Source organism: Phyllostomus discolor, chromosome 6, assembly GCF_004126475.2.
Source record: "Phyllostomus discolor isolate MPI-MPIP mPhyDis1 chromosome 6, mPhyDis1.pri.v3, whole genome shotgun sequence".
Classification (NCBI taxonomy): Eukaryota; Metazoa; Chordata; class Mammalia; order Chiroptera; family Phyllostomidae; genus Phyllostomus; species Phyllostomus discolor.
The window spans coordinates 12,378,093-12,395,735 of record NC_040908.2 but is presented as its reverse complement, the minus strand read 5'-3'; the positions used below and the strand labels follow the sequence as shown (position 1 = coordinate 12,395,735).

The window sequence follows — 17,643 nt, the reverse complement described above, 5'->3', positions numbered from 1 at the left end:
CTATGCGGTTACTTTAGGTCTCTGAGCGTGTGAGGCGGCCACACACAGGCGCCCCCACCCCGATCTAGTCAGGGTCAGTGTGCGGCCCCTTTCCATCCACACGACCAAAGGGAGCCGCCCCAGACCAGGGGGAGACCCAGTGGGCGCAGAGGGCACTCAGTGGGGCAGCTGCTGATATTCTCATTGCATCTTGGCCTCCCGGGGAAACGCGTTTTCAGTAACTGTCGGCGCACGGCATTATGGTTTCTTCGTTATCACACAGACACGGACTCAGAAAGCAAGTGGGGTTTATTGCGGCTGCTTTCCTTAGACACAGAACAATTCTGGGTGCATCCTCCTCGGTCCTCCCCCTGAACGGTTCCTGCTGGCAGACGGCCTCCAAAGCGGCCTTCCTCTGCATCCTCACTACCAGGCGAGGGCCAGGGTGCGTGCTCCTCGGCTGCCAAAGCCTCGTGAGGCTGACGGGAGAGAAGAGTTCGGTGAGGCACAGGGCGGGGGGGTTGGGGGGCACAGAGCCGAGGGGGTCCCTGGGCTGAGCTGAGCTGGTGCCCCCAAGCGCAGTCCTCCCCACGGAGCCCAGAGACTCTCCCAGCAGGCAGGGCCCTGCCTACCCCCTGCCCCAGCCTCCCCTTCCTCTGCCTGGAGTCAGACCCCTGCAGAGACGCGGGGACCCCCACTGGCCCTGCCTTCAGGGGGCAGTGTCTGCAGGGCTGATTCTCACTGGGATGGTGGTGATTTAGAAAATACTAGATTCCTTTCTTCTCTCCTCTTTTCAAACCTCTAAATCTCTGTTGACCACCTGATGGATGACGCCCTCACTCCGCTGAGAAAATGAGGTGAACAATCTTCCTGCACCAAACCCACCGGGCCCGTGTCACCCCCATCTGTGTACTGCACCTGCCGTCCCCTTGCAGTCAGTGGTTGTCCTGCCTTCCACTGAGTCCTGCAGCCCCGCCTCTTCACTGGTGAGGGGGGTGGGGGGGACAGATGAGACGTCAGAGAAGGCCTCTCTGAACTGATGTGTGTGCAGAGGCCTGAGTGAGCTGAGGGACTGAGACGTGAGGGGTGTGGGGAAGAGTGTTCCAGGCAGGGGCACTGGCAGACGCAGTGCCTGAGGTGGGAGTCAGGTCGGTGGGTTCAGAAAGCAGGAAGAAGTGGGCGATGCTGGAGCACAGTGAAGGGGAGAGAACAGCAGGCGATGAGGTGGGAGGAGAGACAGGGCCCGGGTCGTGCAAGGGGATAGAAGCCTAGGAGATGAATCGTTGGCTCGCATGGTAATCTAATACCGAACCTTTTGAGAAACTGCCAAACTGTTTTCCAAAGTCACTGCATTACTTTACATTCCCTCCAGCGGTGCCTGGGGACCCATACCTCCCATCAGACGGTTAACAGGCTCTGTGACTATGGAGAGAAACCTCCTACTGTTAACTCCACGACCAGTGTCTGGAGATGATGCCCCACGTCCCGCGGGGAAGGGTGCTGTGCCCCTCTCCACTCCGGGTGCAGCACTGGGATGGCTGCTACCCCCGCCCGGACCCGCCCGGACTAGTCCAGCATTACATTTCTACTGCTCTGGTTCCATTAAGATCACTTGTAACTTAGAAGCGTTGTTAACGACTTTTTTCTGTGTCTGTGCTCCTTATTCCCGAATGTGTTAGCTACTTGCTCTTTAACAGCAGAAAGAGCTGAAGAAAGTTGCCCCCCACCCCCAGGCACGGTGGAGGGAGAAGGTGGGTGGTATGCCATGGGCGCCTGGCATGTGCCTCGGCTCTGACGCCAGCAGCTTACAGGGGTGGCAACGGGCTGAAACACAGCCACGCATCTTAAGTGCAAGAAGGACAAAGGTGTGGAATAGCAGGCTTACTTGCAAATAGCAGCTTTTTCTTCTTCCTAGGATTCCAGAAGTTGAGGTCCTTTGGCCGAGGGCTTCGAGTCAAAACTACTGCCGTTAAAATTCACTTTCACTTTCAACCTTTTAACAAGATAACACGTGTGAGGATGTTTGCAAACGATACTAGGTTATGCTGTTTCAGACATTATTGTTATACTCTGCTGCGTCTGCTGTCTACAGTACCGTTCCTTCAAACGGCTGCGAACTCTTGGGCGTGCGACGCTGCCGAGACCTTGATGGAGGCTGGCTTGGGGTTGCCTGAGGACCTAGCCTCAGCGGGGTAACACTCAAAGCACCCCCTCTCCACGGCAGCGTGCGCGCTGATGTTAAAAGAGGCCACGGCGATCGTGCCATTTACAAGCATCAATACAAAACGTGTTTCCAAAAGAGAACCCAAACACTCCATTTTCAGGTGGCAGACACGTGCCTCAGAGCCCACTCAGGCGTAGACGGGACCAGTGACGCTGGCCCTCCGAAGGGCGTCCAGGCCTTTGGGGTTCCCAGGCCCGCAGCATGCAGGCCATGGCGTGAGCAGTGCACCCTCTGCCCGTGATTTTGAGTTTTGCTCCTGAAACTGAGCTCTGTTTCCTAAGACCTCCCAATGACGGGAAGCAGTCGAAACCTCAAAAAATGGACCGTTTTCCAGGGCCTTCTCGAAACCGAGAGCCCTGGCACTCTTCCAGCTAACAACCTCAGTACACCCAGCATGCAATCGGTCACACACAAAAATTCATGAAAGGATCAGTCTGATCTGGCTTAATCAAAATGAGTTTTCCTAGAAAATGTGGGTTTGAAAATGTGTTTTGAGTGAAAGAAAAGAAATGACCTGGGCCCACCCCTATATACTCACCACCAATAAATCAGACCATGAAAGAAAAAGAAAGAAGGAAGGAAGGAAGGAAAGAAAAATCTAGGTTGGCGTATAAAGCATAATTACTGAAAAAGGCTTTCCTGTGCTAATATGTGAAGAAAGCATTCAATCAAAAATTACAAGACATACAAAAAAAAAGTAAGATAAAATAACCCACTGTCTAGAGATGAAACAATCAACGGAACCAGATTCGGACATGACTCTAATGTTGGAACTAACAAGGAATTTAAAATAACTAAGAATAATGTAGCCCTGGCTGGCATAGCTCAGTGGATTGAGCGCGGGCTGGGAACCAAAGTGTCCCAGGTTCGATTCCCAGCCAGGGTACATTCCTGGGTTGCAGGCCATAATCCCCAGCAACTGCACATTGATGTTTCTGTTTCTCTCTATCTCTCTCTCTCTCTCCCCCTCTCTCCCTCCCTTCCCTCCCTAAAAATAAATAAATAAAATCTTTAAAAAATTTAAAAAAAAAAGAAGAATGTGTTAACCCAGTAGAAAGGTGAATAACATGTATGTACAGATGGGCAATTTCAGGAAAAAGGAAAACTCTATGAGAAATCAAATGGAAATACTAGAAATAAAAATCGTCACACAGAGAGGAAAAATTCCTCTGACAGGCTCCTCGGTGTATGGGACACGGCTGAGGGACGACTCCATGAACTTAATCACAGTCTGTACAAATCGTCTGATTGAAACACTGGGGAAAAACGGAGTAGCTAAGAACTGTGTAGCTACGGGACAACATCAAATGGTCTAACATTCACTGGAATCTCAGAAGAAACAAGAATAGGATATAAGAAATATTTGAAGTGATAATGGGCTAGAATTTTTAAAGATGAATGAAAGACATCAAACCATAGGTACGAGAACCTTAGGGTGCTCAGAGCACCCTAAGTAGGACAAACAGGGTGAAAGGGGAGCAAAACCCCTACACACATCATCGTGGAGGTAGTGAAAAGCAAAGACAGAGAAAATCTTCAACGTACCCCAGGAAAAAGGAAACATCACATACAGAGAAACAGAGGCAAGCATTATAGCAGATTTCTCATCGAAAACTAAAATTTTAAAAATTACCCTGGCTGGTATAGCTCAGTGGATTGAGCGCGGGCTGGGAACCACAGTGTCCCAGGTTCAATTCCCAGCCAGGGTACATTCCTGGGTTGCAGGCCATAACCCCCAGCAACCGCACATTGATGTTTCTCTCTCTCTCTCTCTCCCTCTCCCTCTCCCTCCCTCCCTTCCCTCCCTAAAAATAAATAAATAAAATCTTAAAAAAAAAATTACAACTATGACAAAATTTACATTACTGTCTCAAGAAAAAGTTTCCCAATTCCAGTGGGTTCCATAATTTCTACAATATTAAACATTACCTGCTCCTTTTACAAAATTCACTTTCTATGTAGTTTGCTGACAGTCTAATCCACTCGTTTGGAGTCATGAAACACCTTGAATTAGAGATTCTTGGGAATCTGGAATACCGTTTGGCCTTCTCAACCTCTTTAAATTCTTTCATTGTATGCATTTTGCCTGCGAGAAGATTGGTAACACAGATCAGCGTGGTCCAATGCAACTCCCATTGCCTTTGGGTTATGGAATTGAGCAACAATTAGAAACGAAGTACCTTTGAGCACAGGCTGTGAACCAAAGTGTTGTTGGTTCAATTCCCAGTCTAGGGCACAAGCCTAGGTTGCAGGCCAGGTCCCCAGTGGGGGCCACATGAGAGGCAACCACACACTGATGTTTCTCTCCCTCTCTTCCTCCTTCCCTTCCCCTCTTTCTAAAAATAAAATAGATAAAATCTTTTTAAAAAGTTAAAAAATGAAGTACCAGTCTCACACTGAAGGAGAGTTCTTTGTTCCTCATCTTTGTCACACTGTGCCTTTTTCAAAGGGTCACAGAACAGTGGGACGGTGACCTACAAGGAAAGCATTTCTTTAAGGACTGGGTTTCAGGTCTTTTCCAGTATGTCCTGAACATCCATTTATGGTTCTTCTGCCAGAAGAATCCAGACCACAGGATCTACAAGCTGACGGCAGTCTAACCATTACGCATATTTAACACACAGTAAAGGAATGGGTTACTCCGCTACTGCTCTTAGCGAGCCTTCCAGCCACGTTAGCTCTTGTTTCAACAGCCCCTTCAGGTCGTGCGGGTGTGTCTTGGGCACTACACCCCAACTCAGCAAGCGGTAGCTTCTCCAGGATTAGTTATGATGTGGAGTCTGAAACCACAGCAATCAACTATTCAGACTCCGCTACGTTAAAACCCCTTGGTCTGTCCTGAACTTTGAATGGATCCTTTATCCACGTCATGGATCGGTTGTTCGGAAAAAATCAGGTCTGAGTCGTGTGAGGTCTCCCAAATGTTAACACACCTCATTGTACAGTAACCACATTTATTGTATCATCACCAGTCTCATCAGCCAAGTCTCTGGGTACCGGAACGCTGTCCCACTCAATACAATTTTTCCAAAATTTTGCTAAAAAGTTCACATTTTATCATTGGTGACAAACAGTTTGTTGTTGTTCTTAAAGTCACAGACTCACTTGGATAACTTTCCAGAAAATGTCTGCCAAACACCCCAGATTTAACAACCGCAGTTTTGTGAGTCAGTCTTTCCCGTGACAAGGGGACAAGGGCGGTCCGTGAGAAACCCCAGCCGGGCAGCTCACTGCGCGAACCATCACCTGGGATTTCAGCCGCGGCCAATGTGCTCTCGGCGGGCTTCCCGGTCGCCACACGACATTAAAAAGACGTGTACTTAAGGGCCAAGGTTCAATACAATTAAAATGTTTTACCGTTTGGTCACGGATATTCTTGGGGAAATGGAGTCGTTTTCCTGCTGCGAGCGCGTGGCCACGGAGGCTGGGGCGCCCAGCAGCAGCGCGGACCGAGGCCGCTGTGGGGCACCCGCGCTTTCTCGTGCCGCAGTGCAGGTCAGTACAGTGCGAACGGCCACCACCACTCAGCACGGTCTTGAAAATACATGGCCTCATGGATCCCCCAAGACGTGTGGGTGCTCTCAAAGGTCTATGTACTTCACCTTGAGAACTGCTGCTCTAACCTCAAAGCGCTCAGCTCGCCCTGAGAGGCCACCTGTCCGCCCCATTTAGAAAGGGGCCTAGCAAAGAACAGCATGGAATTTCACTGTCAGAAAGAGCTGGTTTCATGCCCTGGCTGGGGTGGCTCAGTGGGCTGAGCTCCAGCCTGTGAACAGAGAGGTCGCCGGTTTGACTCCCAGTCAGGGCACAAGCCTGGGTTGCAGGTCACATCCCTTAGCAAGAGACAATAGGTCAACGTTTCTCTTGCACATTGCTGTCTCTCTTCCTCTCTTCCTCCCTCCCTTCCCCTTTCTAAAAGTAAATAAATAAATAAAATCTTTTTAAAAATCTGGTTTCAAACCCCAGTACTTCCCCTTTCTAGCTGTGTGACTAGTTAGTACATCTAAGGCTCTTACTCTAAACTCCTGATGAGTTTAACGCTCACTGATACAAACAGGTGCAATAGCACATACACACACACACACACACACCATCTGGGAAAAGGAAAAAAAGACCCATTGTGCATGCAAATGCCAGCAGCTTATTTTAAAAATATATCTTATTGATTATGCTATTACGGTTGTCCCAGTTTTTCCCCTTTGCATGCATTCCGGGTTCCACCCGGTACCCCCATTTCCTCCAGCATTCCTCCACCCTTAGTTCGTGTCCATGGGTCATACATATAAGTTCTTCAGCTTCTTCATTACCTATACTATTACCTATACCATTCTTAAAAACCTCCTGTTTTTGTACCTACCAATTATGCTTCTTAACCCCTGCACCTTTTCCCCCATTTGCCTCCTTTCCCCTCTCAATTGATAACCCCCCCTCAACTGATAACCCCCAAATGATCTCCATATCTGTGATTCTTTTCCAGTTCTGCTTGTTTGCTTAGTTTGTTATTTGGATTCAGTTATTGATAGTTGTGAATTTATTGGCACTTTAATGCTCATCATTGTGATCTTGTTTTTCTTTAATAAGTCCCTTTAACATTTCATATAATAATGGCTTGGTGATGATGGATTCCTTTAGCTGTACCTTGTCTGGGAAGCCCTTTATCTGCCCTTCCATTCTAAATGATAGCTTTGCTGGATAGGGTGATCTAGGTTGTAGGTCCTTGCTTTTCATCACTTTGAATATTTCTTGCCAGTCCCTTCTAGCCTACAAAGTTTCTTTTGAGAAATCAGCTGACAATCATATGGGAACTCCTTTGTAGGTAATTGTCTGCTTTTCTCTTGCTGCTTTTAAAATTTACTTTTTATCTTTAACCTTTGACATTTTAATTATGATGTGTCTTGGTGTGACCCTCTTTGGGTCCAACTTGTTTGGGATTCTCTGTGCTTCCTGGACTTGTATGTCTGTTTCCTTCGCCAAGTTTTCTTTCATTATTTTTTTCAAATAAGTCTTCAATTTCTTCCTCTTCCTCTTCTCCTTCTGGCACCCCTATGATTCAGACGTTGGTACATTTATATATGTCCCAGAGGTTTCTAAGCCTCTCCTCATTTTTCTGAATTCTTGTTTCTTCCTGCTGTTCTGATTGAATGCTTTTACTTTCCTTTGTTCCAAATCATTGATTTGGTTCTCAGCTTCATCCCCTCCACTGTGGATTGCCTGTACATTTTTCTTTATTTCACTTAATGCAAACTTCATGTCTGCCTGGGTGCTTTTTATGCCATTGAAGTAACTAACCAATGGGTTCTTGGAGCATCCTGATAACCAGGGTTTTGAACTGTGCATCTGATAGGTTGCTTATCTCCATTTTGTTTAGCTCTTTTTCTGGAGTTTTGATGTGTTCTTTCATTTGGGGCATATTTCTTTGTCTCCTCATTTTGGCAGCCTCCCTGTGTTTGTCTCTGTGTATTAGGTAGAGCTGCTTTGACTCCCTCTTAACAGGTGCTTAACAGCACCTGTTAAGGTTGTGTGGGGCGGAGTTTAGGTAACCACCAGGATGGGCAACCTGTGGCACTGCTCTGTTGCTCTGTGAGGGGGAGGGCTCGCAGAGAGGACACTGCTGCTGCCTGGCCTCTGGAGTTTCGCTCGGGAGGAAGCTGTCTCCTCACTCACGCTTCACTTTCTCCCCATACGCCACTGGTGTCCTTCCAGCTGTAGCCCTGGCGCTGAGTCCCGGAGGGGTGGGTCTGTGTGAGTCCTAAGTCCAATGCAAGCCCTTTAAGAGGACGCAGTTTCTTCCGCCGCCCCAACCCCCACTGGTTTTTACAGCCAGAAGTTACGGGGACTTATCTTCCTGGCAGTGGAACCATGGGCTGGGTGGTCTGGACTAGGGCTGGGCCCCCTCACTCCCCAGGTGGCCCTCCTGTTTTTTATCCACCACAGGTGGAACCGCTCTGTTCCCCACTCCGCCCCTCTTGCCTCTCCTCCTCTCTGCTCCTCCCACCCGCCTGAATGAATGTATCTTCTTTAAATCCTTGGCTGTGGACTTCCACGCAGCTCAACTTTCTGACAGTTCTGAGTGACACTTGTCTTGTAGTGTAGCTGTATTTTTGTTGAGGTTGTGCGTGGAAGTGAGGTGTTTACCTACGGCTCCATCTTGACCAGCCGAATGTCAGCAGTTTAAAATATCTAAGCCCAAGGCAGTTTTTTTGGTTTATTTTGTTTAATAATACCCACTATTAGCAAAAGCATGGAAAATGGACTGTGGTGGAGGGTGCAGATTTATACATTTTGGGGAACAATTTGGTAATATGAATCAAAATCATGTATAATCTTTAACTCAGCAATTTTATCAACTTACTGGAAAAAAAAGAAATAAATAATTACAGGAATGCTCATTGAAAGCCATGTAAAACAGCAATAGGTCAAAAACAATCTAGGTGACCAAAATGGATTATGTCCCAAAAAATGATGGTTTAGCAAGAAACCACCTATGGTTAGAAAGACATGCATTCTCTGCTGTTTGCAGCCGTGTGACCTTGGACAGGTGACTGAACCTAACTGTGCCTCGCTGGCCTTGTCTGTAAACCACCTGGCATGGCAGCAGTGAAGAGGAAATAAAATGGGGGGAAAAAATCCTAACACCTGGTCAATCCCTCAGTGCAAGTTAGCTGCCACTGATAACAGAATAATATGCAATTATTAAAATTATATTGACATTTGTTGGCAAAGACAGAAGCAAATCACAAACTATTAAGGGAAAAAAGCAGCCTATATAACCTAATGTATGGTATAAACCTGTTCTTACAAAATACAAATGTGTATTTATACCTATATATAGAAAGTCTTGAAGGATATAAAGAAAAATGTTCATGAGTGCATCCCGGGTAATGGAATTGAGTGGTTTTTAAGTTATTTATCAACTGATTTTATCATGAAAATGTATTATTTTTGTAACAAATTTTAAAGTCTATGAAAATTAAATATACACATTACCTATTACCCAGTATTTTCAAATTTCACAGAGGTTTCATTTAGTTTGGTCTTTGGCTTTCTTGTCCCTCTCTAAGACATGGAGATAGAAAACTATTCTTAAGGTGCTACTACATTCTTGGGACACTACTAGAGGACAACTCACACAGTAGGACTGCTCAAACAAACCAACTGCGAAACACCAAAGGTAAAATAGGAAATCTGCCCTACCTTCAGGAAATCCGGGTCCTCTTTGCTCATGTGGAAAGGATCGTACTCTTTCGGATCATAGTGCTCTAAGAACACGTTTCCCTGTTGAAGGAAACAAGCCGCCCATCAGAGCCAGAGGCTCGGTCCGTGCTGCGCGCGGCAGGACTTCAGCGTCAGGCACGCAGCCCGTCCCCACGCGGCTGCCGCGTGGTGTCAGGAGCACGTGCGGAAGGCAGGGAGACCACGTCTGAAATGAAGTTTCCTGTATCCGAGTAACAAATATTGTAGTGACAGAAAAACTCTACTTAAAATCTGCAAGATTTCGCCCTGGCTGGTGTGGCTCAATGCACTAAGTGCCAGCCTGTGAACCAAAGGGTCGCTGGTTCCATTCCCAGTCAGGACACATGCCTGGGTTGCACACCAGGTTCCCAGTTGGGGGACGTGTGAGAAGCAACCACACACTGATGTTTCTCTCCCTCTCTTTCTCCTCCCACTCGCTCTAAAAATAAATAAATAAAATCTTTGCAAGGTTTCAGTAAAAAATGTGGGAACATAAAAGATTTGGGAATTGGTTTTTGAACATCTCAGATCTCTTAAAAATGCCAAGAGATAGCTTTGTAAATAATTGAGTTCCAGAGCTTACACACACACACACACACACACCCTGATCCTAGAGTCCAGCATTTAAAATTGGTGTATAAACATAATAATTACATGGGAAAAACAAAGAAAACTGATTCTGATGTACACATTTACATCCGGAACCAGCCTCCTCCCTCCACCTGCCCCCCCCCACTCGCCCTGATCCCACTGGTCCTGATCCCGCCACCCTGGGCCTAAGAGTGGTATGTGCTGCCCAGAGGAGAGGCCGCCCATGTAGGGAGCGGGGAGGGGCCGGTGGCCTGGGTGATTATAGAACGAGAGATAACCATAGTTTCAAACCGACTGAAACAAGTCAGCTGATCTCTCAGTACCTTTTGATTGACATATTTTAAAAAACTGTCTAATTCCTCTTGTCTCCTTTTTTTCATCTTCTTATGCGAACAAACTTTTTCTATAATTTTCTTCTGCAGAGGATCTGCCACGTAGTCAACCCATCTTTTATGTAGCAGCTCTTTTCTTCTCTCGTTCAAGAAGTCATGTTGGTGCAAGCACTTATCCAGTTCCTCAGAAACAGTGATAGGAAAAACACACATGTTATCTGAAATCTTTCTTCTTCTAAAATATCAACTTCATGTACACTCCCAAGGATAACCCACAGAGTCATTCCTTAATGCAGCCATTTGCTGGGTTCCTACTGTGTGACATGCACTACACTGGGGACAGGGGACACGTGGGTCAACTAGACAAATGCCTGCCTGCCCTGGGAAGACAGACTACAAAACAAATACGTACGATGAAAAACAGGGACTCAGACAGACCCTGGTGCACTGACATTCACTGCAGCGTTATTCACAACAGCCGCAAGGTGGAGCGGAAGCAGCCCCAGTGTCCACCAATGGACGAATGCATAAACAGAAGGTGGCACAGGCACGCAAGGGAATAATACGCAGCTGTGAAAAAGGAATGGGGTTCTGACACGTGCCACCACATGGATGAACCTTGAGAGCAATATGCTACGTGAAGTAAGCCAGAAAAGGGCCAGTATCGTAGGATTCCACTTACATGGTAGAGATAGAAAGTGAGTTAGAGGTTACCAGAGACTTGGGGAGGGAGGAAAGGGGGTTATTACTTAATGAGTACAAAGTTCCAGTTAGGGAGATGAAAAAGTTTGGGAAGTAGCGGTGATGGTTGTACCACATGCAAGTGTAATTAATGTCACTGAATTGTACCATTAAAATGGCTAAAAATAGCAAATTTTATGTTCTATGTATTTTACCACAATGGAAAAGACGATTACATTTTTACAGAAATAAGCCCAAAGCGGGAGACATTTTAGACAGGCCTTACAGAACAAAGCGCGACCTAGGAGAGGACAGAGGACAGACGATGTGGAAGAAGGACACTTTATGGGACAAAAGAGACCAAAGCAAAGGGACAGAAGTGTGGCCTGACCCAGTCCCGGGGGCCTGCAAGGAAAACACCCGGCTTAGGCTAGAAGCCAAGTCATTCTCACCCAAACGTCCTATCAACCTTTCACCTAGCAAGTGAAATCATGCAGTTCTTAGGATCGACAACATAAAATTCAAAATGAAAAAAAAAGACCCCTAAAACTCCCTGCTTTGTGGGGATTATACCTCTGTAACTTCAGATCTCAGCACACTTCAGCCTTTCTCAACACAAAATTCCTTTCCTCTTTAAACAACAATAAAGCCTTAAAAACAGAAGAGGGTTAAGACCTGGCCAGGTAGCTCCATTGGTTGGAGCATCATCCCAAACACCAAAGACTGTGGGTTCGATCCCCAGTCGGGGCACATATGGGAAGGCCACCAATTGATGTTTCTCTCTCTCCCTCTTCCTCTCTCTCTAAAATCATTAATCACATCTTCAGATGAGAATTAAAAAAAAAAAAACAACAGGCTACCTACTCCAGCGTTCGGTGCACATCACAGGGAAGTGCACCTTGTCTTACGATTAAACCCGTCCTGCTGTAGTTACAGCCTTTTTTTCCCTAGGAGCGCTTGAGGAATAATCGGTCCCTATGTTCCAGTAAGAGCTCTTAAAGCTCTTAACACCACACAGCAACTCCATCAAAGCCCCACTGAGATGAAGGAACAAGTGAGAAGGGAAAAACCCGTGAGGTGTCTGTGAAAGAATCCCCTCAAAGGATGGGAGAAGAGGAAGTTCAGCAAAAACAACCTCAGAGACCCCTTAAGCTTAATCCTACGGGTGAATGAGTGTTTTTAATTCTACTGTCTATATTCTCTAAAATTATTATAATGATGAACTACATGTAAAGTGAAAAAAAATTGAAACACATTAGTCAATTCTTACCTTAATTATATAATTTTCTCTATATAATATTGATTGAATAGCTGCATTATTATCTTCTCTAGCCAATGCCTACAATGACAGAATGAAATTTTGAGAATGTCACATCTAAAAAATCAAACTATTAGCACTACCTGGACTTATATTTCATGTGACAGACATGTCTCTGGAAAATTCTGTGTAAATCCAGTTTTTATACCTATTGAAAGAGTATGTGAATCTTTCTGCTTTGAATTAAGCTCATTCCAGGGCAAAAAATAACTCACAGTTGACATTTAGAGTCCCAACGAGGTCAAATGCCTTTCCCAGAGTCACATGGTAGGCACACCCCATCTTTTTTCACATCCTACAAAATGCTTTTACCTTTATGAGTTAGAGTACATTCAGGCCTGGGGTTCAAATTCATTTAGTCATTGGTGAATTCTGTTTGAACTTGTCATTATAACTATTAAATATTAACAATAAATATTTTCACATACAAGTCACATGTTCCAATTTTAAAGCAATACAATCTTCAGGATATAATTCATAATATTATTTTGCCATTTGCATAACAAATTTTCTACAATTAAATACCTAACAAAATATAAGAGGTTGATTTCTAGGACACGTGTGAATGTAATTAATGTCATTGAGTTGTACACTTAAAAATGGTTAAGAATAGCATATATTATCAGATGATATATGTGTGTATATATTATATATATTATATATTATATATTTTTACCACAATAATATATAATATATATATATATTTTACCACAATGGAAAATGATTTTTTAAAAAGAGTTCCAAAATGGGAGACATTTGGGATAGGTCTTTGAAATCCTCTCACAATTACACGAAAATAAAATATTCTCAAATTCACTATCATTGGAAGCAGCCTCAATCCCACGACCCTGTTTCCAGAACAGATGAGCGTAACTTCAAAATGCAAGACTGAAACCTTCCCCGTTAACGCTGAAGAGCATTCAGGCTCATGGGAGTTAAGCAACAACCAGAAGCCTAGAAAATCCTGCATGGAGCCAGAATTTAAACTCGAATGTGTCGAACTCTAACCCCATTTTCTTTGCTCTTTCTGCCTCACAGAGCCGCTATTCCTGGCAAATATGTTGTTCTCAAAACCAAGATGGCTACTGAATTAATACCCTGCACAAAAAGAGAAAAAGCAGCAATCTGGAGGCACCAGAGACGGACAGAAGGCAGGGAGAAACGGGAGGGGTGGTCAGCACTCGGGACAAGAACAGCCCCGGGTCAGTTTTCAGTGTGGTGCAGACGGCTGCCCAAGAACCGGCCGCAGTCAGGGCCACAGGGGCTGGTGCAAACTCAGAGACACGCTCCGTTTTACAGGCTCAAGAGTGAGAAGACCATCCAGGGCAAGCACAGCAGCTGGAAAGAGAGAGGAGAAATGCCTGACAGAAGAAAGCCATGGAGGGGATGCCACGAATTGTGGGGATAAAATGTGACCAGACCTCTGTTAGGTCCTTGAACTATGCATGTGCCAGGCAGACCCCACGCAGTCCACCTAAAGCTAAGAAAGACTGAACAGTGGCTTTCATCTGCTGTCGACTGCAGGAAAGGCAAAGTTCGTGGACCAAGGCCGGCCAGGTTAACTGCTGCTCAAACAGAAGCTCAGGATTCTTCAAAGAAATCTAACAGAAGCCAGATTCTTTACAATGTATCATGTAGAATGTCTAAAATGTAGTCTAGCCCTGGCTGCTGTGGCTCAGTGGATTGAACGTCAGCCTGTGAACAAAAGGGTCGCTGGTTCAATTCCCAGTCAGGGCACATGGCTGGGTTGTGGGTCAAGTCCCCAGTAGGGGGCACACAAGAGGCAACCATACATTGATGTTTCTCTCCCTCTCTTTCTCCCTCCCTTCCCCTCTCTAAAAATAAATAAAATCTTTAAAAATATGTAGTCTAGAATTACTACGCACAACAGAAAAATGTGGCCCATATTTTAGAAGAGGGCAACCAAGGGAGGCCAACTCCGAGGTGGCCCATGTGTTGAAATTAGCAGACAAGGACTTTAATTTAGGTCAACGATTACAGCCATGCTTAAGAAGTTAAAGGAAATGTTCTCATAACCAATGGGTGGAAAATCCGAGCAAAGATATATAGACTATTCAAAAAACAAGTGGAAAATATGATTCTAAAATTTAATAAACAAACTTCAGTGGGCTTAAGAGCCTATTGGAACTGACATAAGGAGGGTCTGTGAACTTCAGCACAGATCACCAGAAACTACCCAATCCGAAAAACAGGGGAAAAAGATGGGAAAAGAAGGAATGTAGCTGCAGCAAAGACTTTTGAGACAATGGCAAAAGGTCAACAAGTGGGAAACTGGGCTCTCGAGTGACCAGTGAAAGGATGGAGCAGAAAAACTGAAGGCATGGCTGGGATGAGAACTCCCACTTCCAGACAAGATAGGGTGACAAAAAAACTATCTTAAAAAGAAATAACCGAAACGACAGTTTTCAAGCAAGACGTTGGACATCGGGAGATGAAGGACAGTGGCCCCTGAGGAACAGAAGACAAAGCCAGCCCTGTGATGGCTCAGCTTCCTTCCGGGGAAGAATTTCCTGACTGGCACGGAGGGAGGGAGATCGGGGTGGGGAACCCGGCCATCTCCCCGAAACGGGAGAAAAGCTAGGGGTCTGGGGGAGGCCAGGGCCGCTACAGTTCATAGGGCTGAGTGCCAGAGGGAGGGACATTACATGGAGAAAGAGCTTTGGGGATCTGCGGAGGGTCCCCCTAGATTCTTCAGCCGAATGCCGACACCATGTGCAGGTGGAGGAACTACCCCGTGAAATGCCCCGCCAAGAAGCCCCTGAAAGGTGTGGGGGAGACAGTCCCTGGAGGTCACACAGCCCTGGGAGTTATTCCTTCCACACCGGCCAGAGTGACAAGTCTCGTGGTCTGCAGAGCGTGGAGTGGAGTACTCGGAGGGGTCTCACATAAGCGGTGGAGCGAAACTGGCCACACACCAGATGCCGCTGGGGTCCTGCCGCAAGGCGGGAAGGCAAGGCCTGCAAGAGTCAGGGTGTGTCCAAGCATCTGAGCCACAGCCCAGGCCAAGCTCAGGAACATTTATGGGAAATCAAAGATATCCAGCACTCAACAAGGTAAAATTCACAATGCCTGGCATCCAGTAAAAAAGATCACCAGGCACACAAAGAAGCAGAAAAATTTGAGCAATCATAAAGAGGAAGATCAATCAAACCTGCCCCAGAAATAACACAGATGATATATGCCTTAGACCGGGACATTCACATCATTCTTACACCTGTTGTTCTTAAGTTCCGGAAGCTAGAGGGAACAGTAGACATTTTGAGACAGGGAAGATATAACAAATGACCCAAATAGATTCTGTAGTGAAGAAAATCACAATGACTCAGATGAAAAATTCTCCGGACAGGCTCATCAGCAGATTCGATGTTGCAGAAGTAGTGAACTTAAAACCACAGCAATCGAAGCTGGCCAAGGGCCACAGTCTGCAGAAGATGAACAGAGTGTCGCGGGGCTCCGGGACGATTTCAAGCAGGCTATGACACACACCATTGTATGTATCAAAAAGGGGGGGATAGAAAAAACATTTGGAAAAATAATGGTTGAAATGTTTTCCAAATCTGTTGGGAACTGTAAGCCCACAGAGGAGGGAGGGATTACCAGGGTTCAAAGGTGGACACGTGGGGAAAAGGGACTGCTTTCGTTGTCCTGATTGTGGTGGTGGTTTCACGCGTGAATGTGTGGCCCGATTCATCAGACTGTGCACTTGAAGTGTACACAGTTCGCTGCGTGTATGACAATTATACCTCAATAACAATGTGTACAAAAAGGAATTACGATCTTTCAAAATAAACAACGTGTATAAATCTAGGTGATGCAGCTGATTCCACTTTAAGAAGCTAGAAAAGAGCCCTGGCTGGCGTAGCTCAGTGGATTGAGCGCAGGCTGCGAACCAAAGTGTCGCAGGTTCGATTCCCAGCCAGGGTACATGCCTGGGTTGCAGGCCATAACCCCCAGCAGCCGCACATTGATGTTTCTCTTTCTCTCTCTCTCTCTCTCTCTCCCTCCCTTCCCTCTCTAAAAATAAATTAAATCTTTAAAAAAAAGTTACAGAAAATTTTCAAAAAGAAGCTAGAAAAGGAGGAGCAAGCACAAAGTTAATAGAAAGAAAGGAATAATAACGAGAGAATGAAAGAAAACATTTTAAAAAAGTGCCTGTTCCACACGCGGCAGTCCCGTGTCGCACCGGCCGCGCACCGAGCGCGCACCGCGGACCCCGCGCCACCGGACGCACCTGCATGAGGCTGAGGGGCTGCGGCGCCAGCCACTCCTTTGAGCTCTTGACCTTGGGAAGCTTGTGGTTCCCACCACCGTGACCGTCTAAGTTTTCCATTGTGGGTCCCAGTAACAGAGCCCCCAGGAAAACTAAAAACGCGGCTTCTTCAGCAGTGCGGATTCACCCCGCGTCCTCCCGTGCTGGTTAGGAAACCATCCTTGTGACCGCGGGCCCCCGCGGCGCAGGCTCTGATCCTCAGCCGGTGGACGGCCGGTGGGGGGACCCCTGCGGGCCGGGCAGGGAGGCGCCGGCCGCTCTGGTCCCCGCAGCCCCCTCCCGAGACTGGCAGGGCTTCCCACGGCCCCAGCCCGGCCCCGCCGTGCGGGGCTGACCCCACAGCCCAGGGCCCCCCGAGGCCTCGGCTGCGGCCGGGGGCTGAGCCCGCTCGGAGGCCTCAGAAGGTGAGAACGTTTCGCGTCCCGCGTCTCCCCGGCTCCCGGGCAACAGCCAGTTCCGCGCGGCGCGGAAGGGGACGGAGGACCCCGTGGAAGTGCGGCCTCGGGTGGGCGGGCGCCAGCTCGCGGACCGAGGTGGGGTCTTCTCGGTGACCGGCAGCTGTCGCAGCCAATCGCTGGCGCGTCGCCTTCCCTGCGCTCGTGGACGGTTGCTCCGCACCCGCTGGCCCCAGCGCGCCGCCCCAAGTGCCCTGCGCCCCCTCCCCTCGCCCCCGCGCGGCCGCGGCTCTGCGGTTAGCCCCGCCCCGTCGCCCCCACGCGGCTCCGGGGAACCCCACCGCCCCCAGCCCACCCGTGGGCAGAACCGCGGCGACGTGAGTGGCGGGAAAGGGATCGTGTTTGTGGAGGTCGGGCGCCCAACACCGGGAAGACGTGCGGACTGCGTCTCCGGGGCCCGACTTGGGGCGTCCGTGCCGCCCGTGGGAAGGGGCTGTGAGGACCCACGGCCGCGCGACCCGTCCGGCCTCGTTCGCTCAGTCCGCGCGTTCTCCGTCCCCGCCGGAGCTTGTTCTTGTTTTGTTCTGTTTTGTTTTTCT

General features: G+C 47.4%; 1 protein-coding gene across 2 annotated transcripts; it reads right to left on the bottom strand.

The window, feature by feature from the left end:
• Nucleotides 1–251: 251 nt before the first annotated feature.
• On the bottom strand, nucleotides 252–17,273 carry LOC114498737 (protein FAM228B). Of its 2 annotated transcripts, XM_028514816.2 has the most exons (8): nucleotides 16,611–17,269; nucleotides 12,311–12,379; nucleotides 10,351–10,542; nucleotides 9,398–9,478; nucleotides 4,590–4,677; nucleotides 4,133–4,289; nucleotides 1,865–1,972; nucleotides 252–458 (listed from the first exon to the last, which is right to left on the bottom strand). In XM_028514816.2, exons 1-7 carry the CDS (start codon nucleotides 16,707–16,709, stop codon nucleotides 1,891–1,893), a joined length of 768 nt encoding a protein of 255 aa, XP_028370617.2. In that variant the 5' UTR covers nucleotides 16,710–17,269; the 3' UTR covers nucleotides 252–458; nucleotides 1,865–1,890. The 2 variants fall into 2 exon arrangements, with proteins under 2 accessions (XP_028370617.2, XP_035883612.1); XM_036027719.1 differs by lacking the exons at nucleotides 252–458; nucleotides 1,865–1,972 and having other exon boundaries at nucleotides 4,129–4,289; nucleotides 16,611–17,273.
• Nucleotides 17,274–17,643: the final 370 nt, after the last annotated feature.

Bases quoted from the DNA above. Each gene is read 5' to 3' on its own strand.
- LOC114498737 (XM_028514816.2), bottom strand. From the start codon at position 16,709: ATGGAAAACTTAGACGGTCACGGTGGTGGGAACCACAAGCTTCCCAAG. The intron at 9,479-10,350 runs GTACTGAGAGAT...TTCCTTCAACAG, and splicing joins TAAAATATGTCAATCAAAAG to GGAAACGTGTTCTTAGAGCA. The intron at 4,678-9,397 runs GTAGGGCAGATT...CTTTCCTTGTAG, and splicing joins AGGACCCGGATTTCCTGAAG to GTCACCGTCCCACTGTTCTG.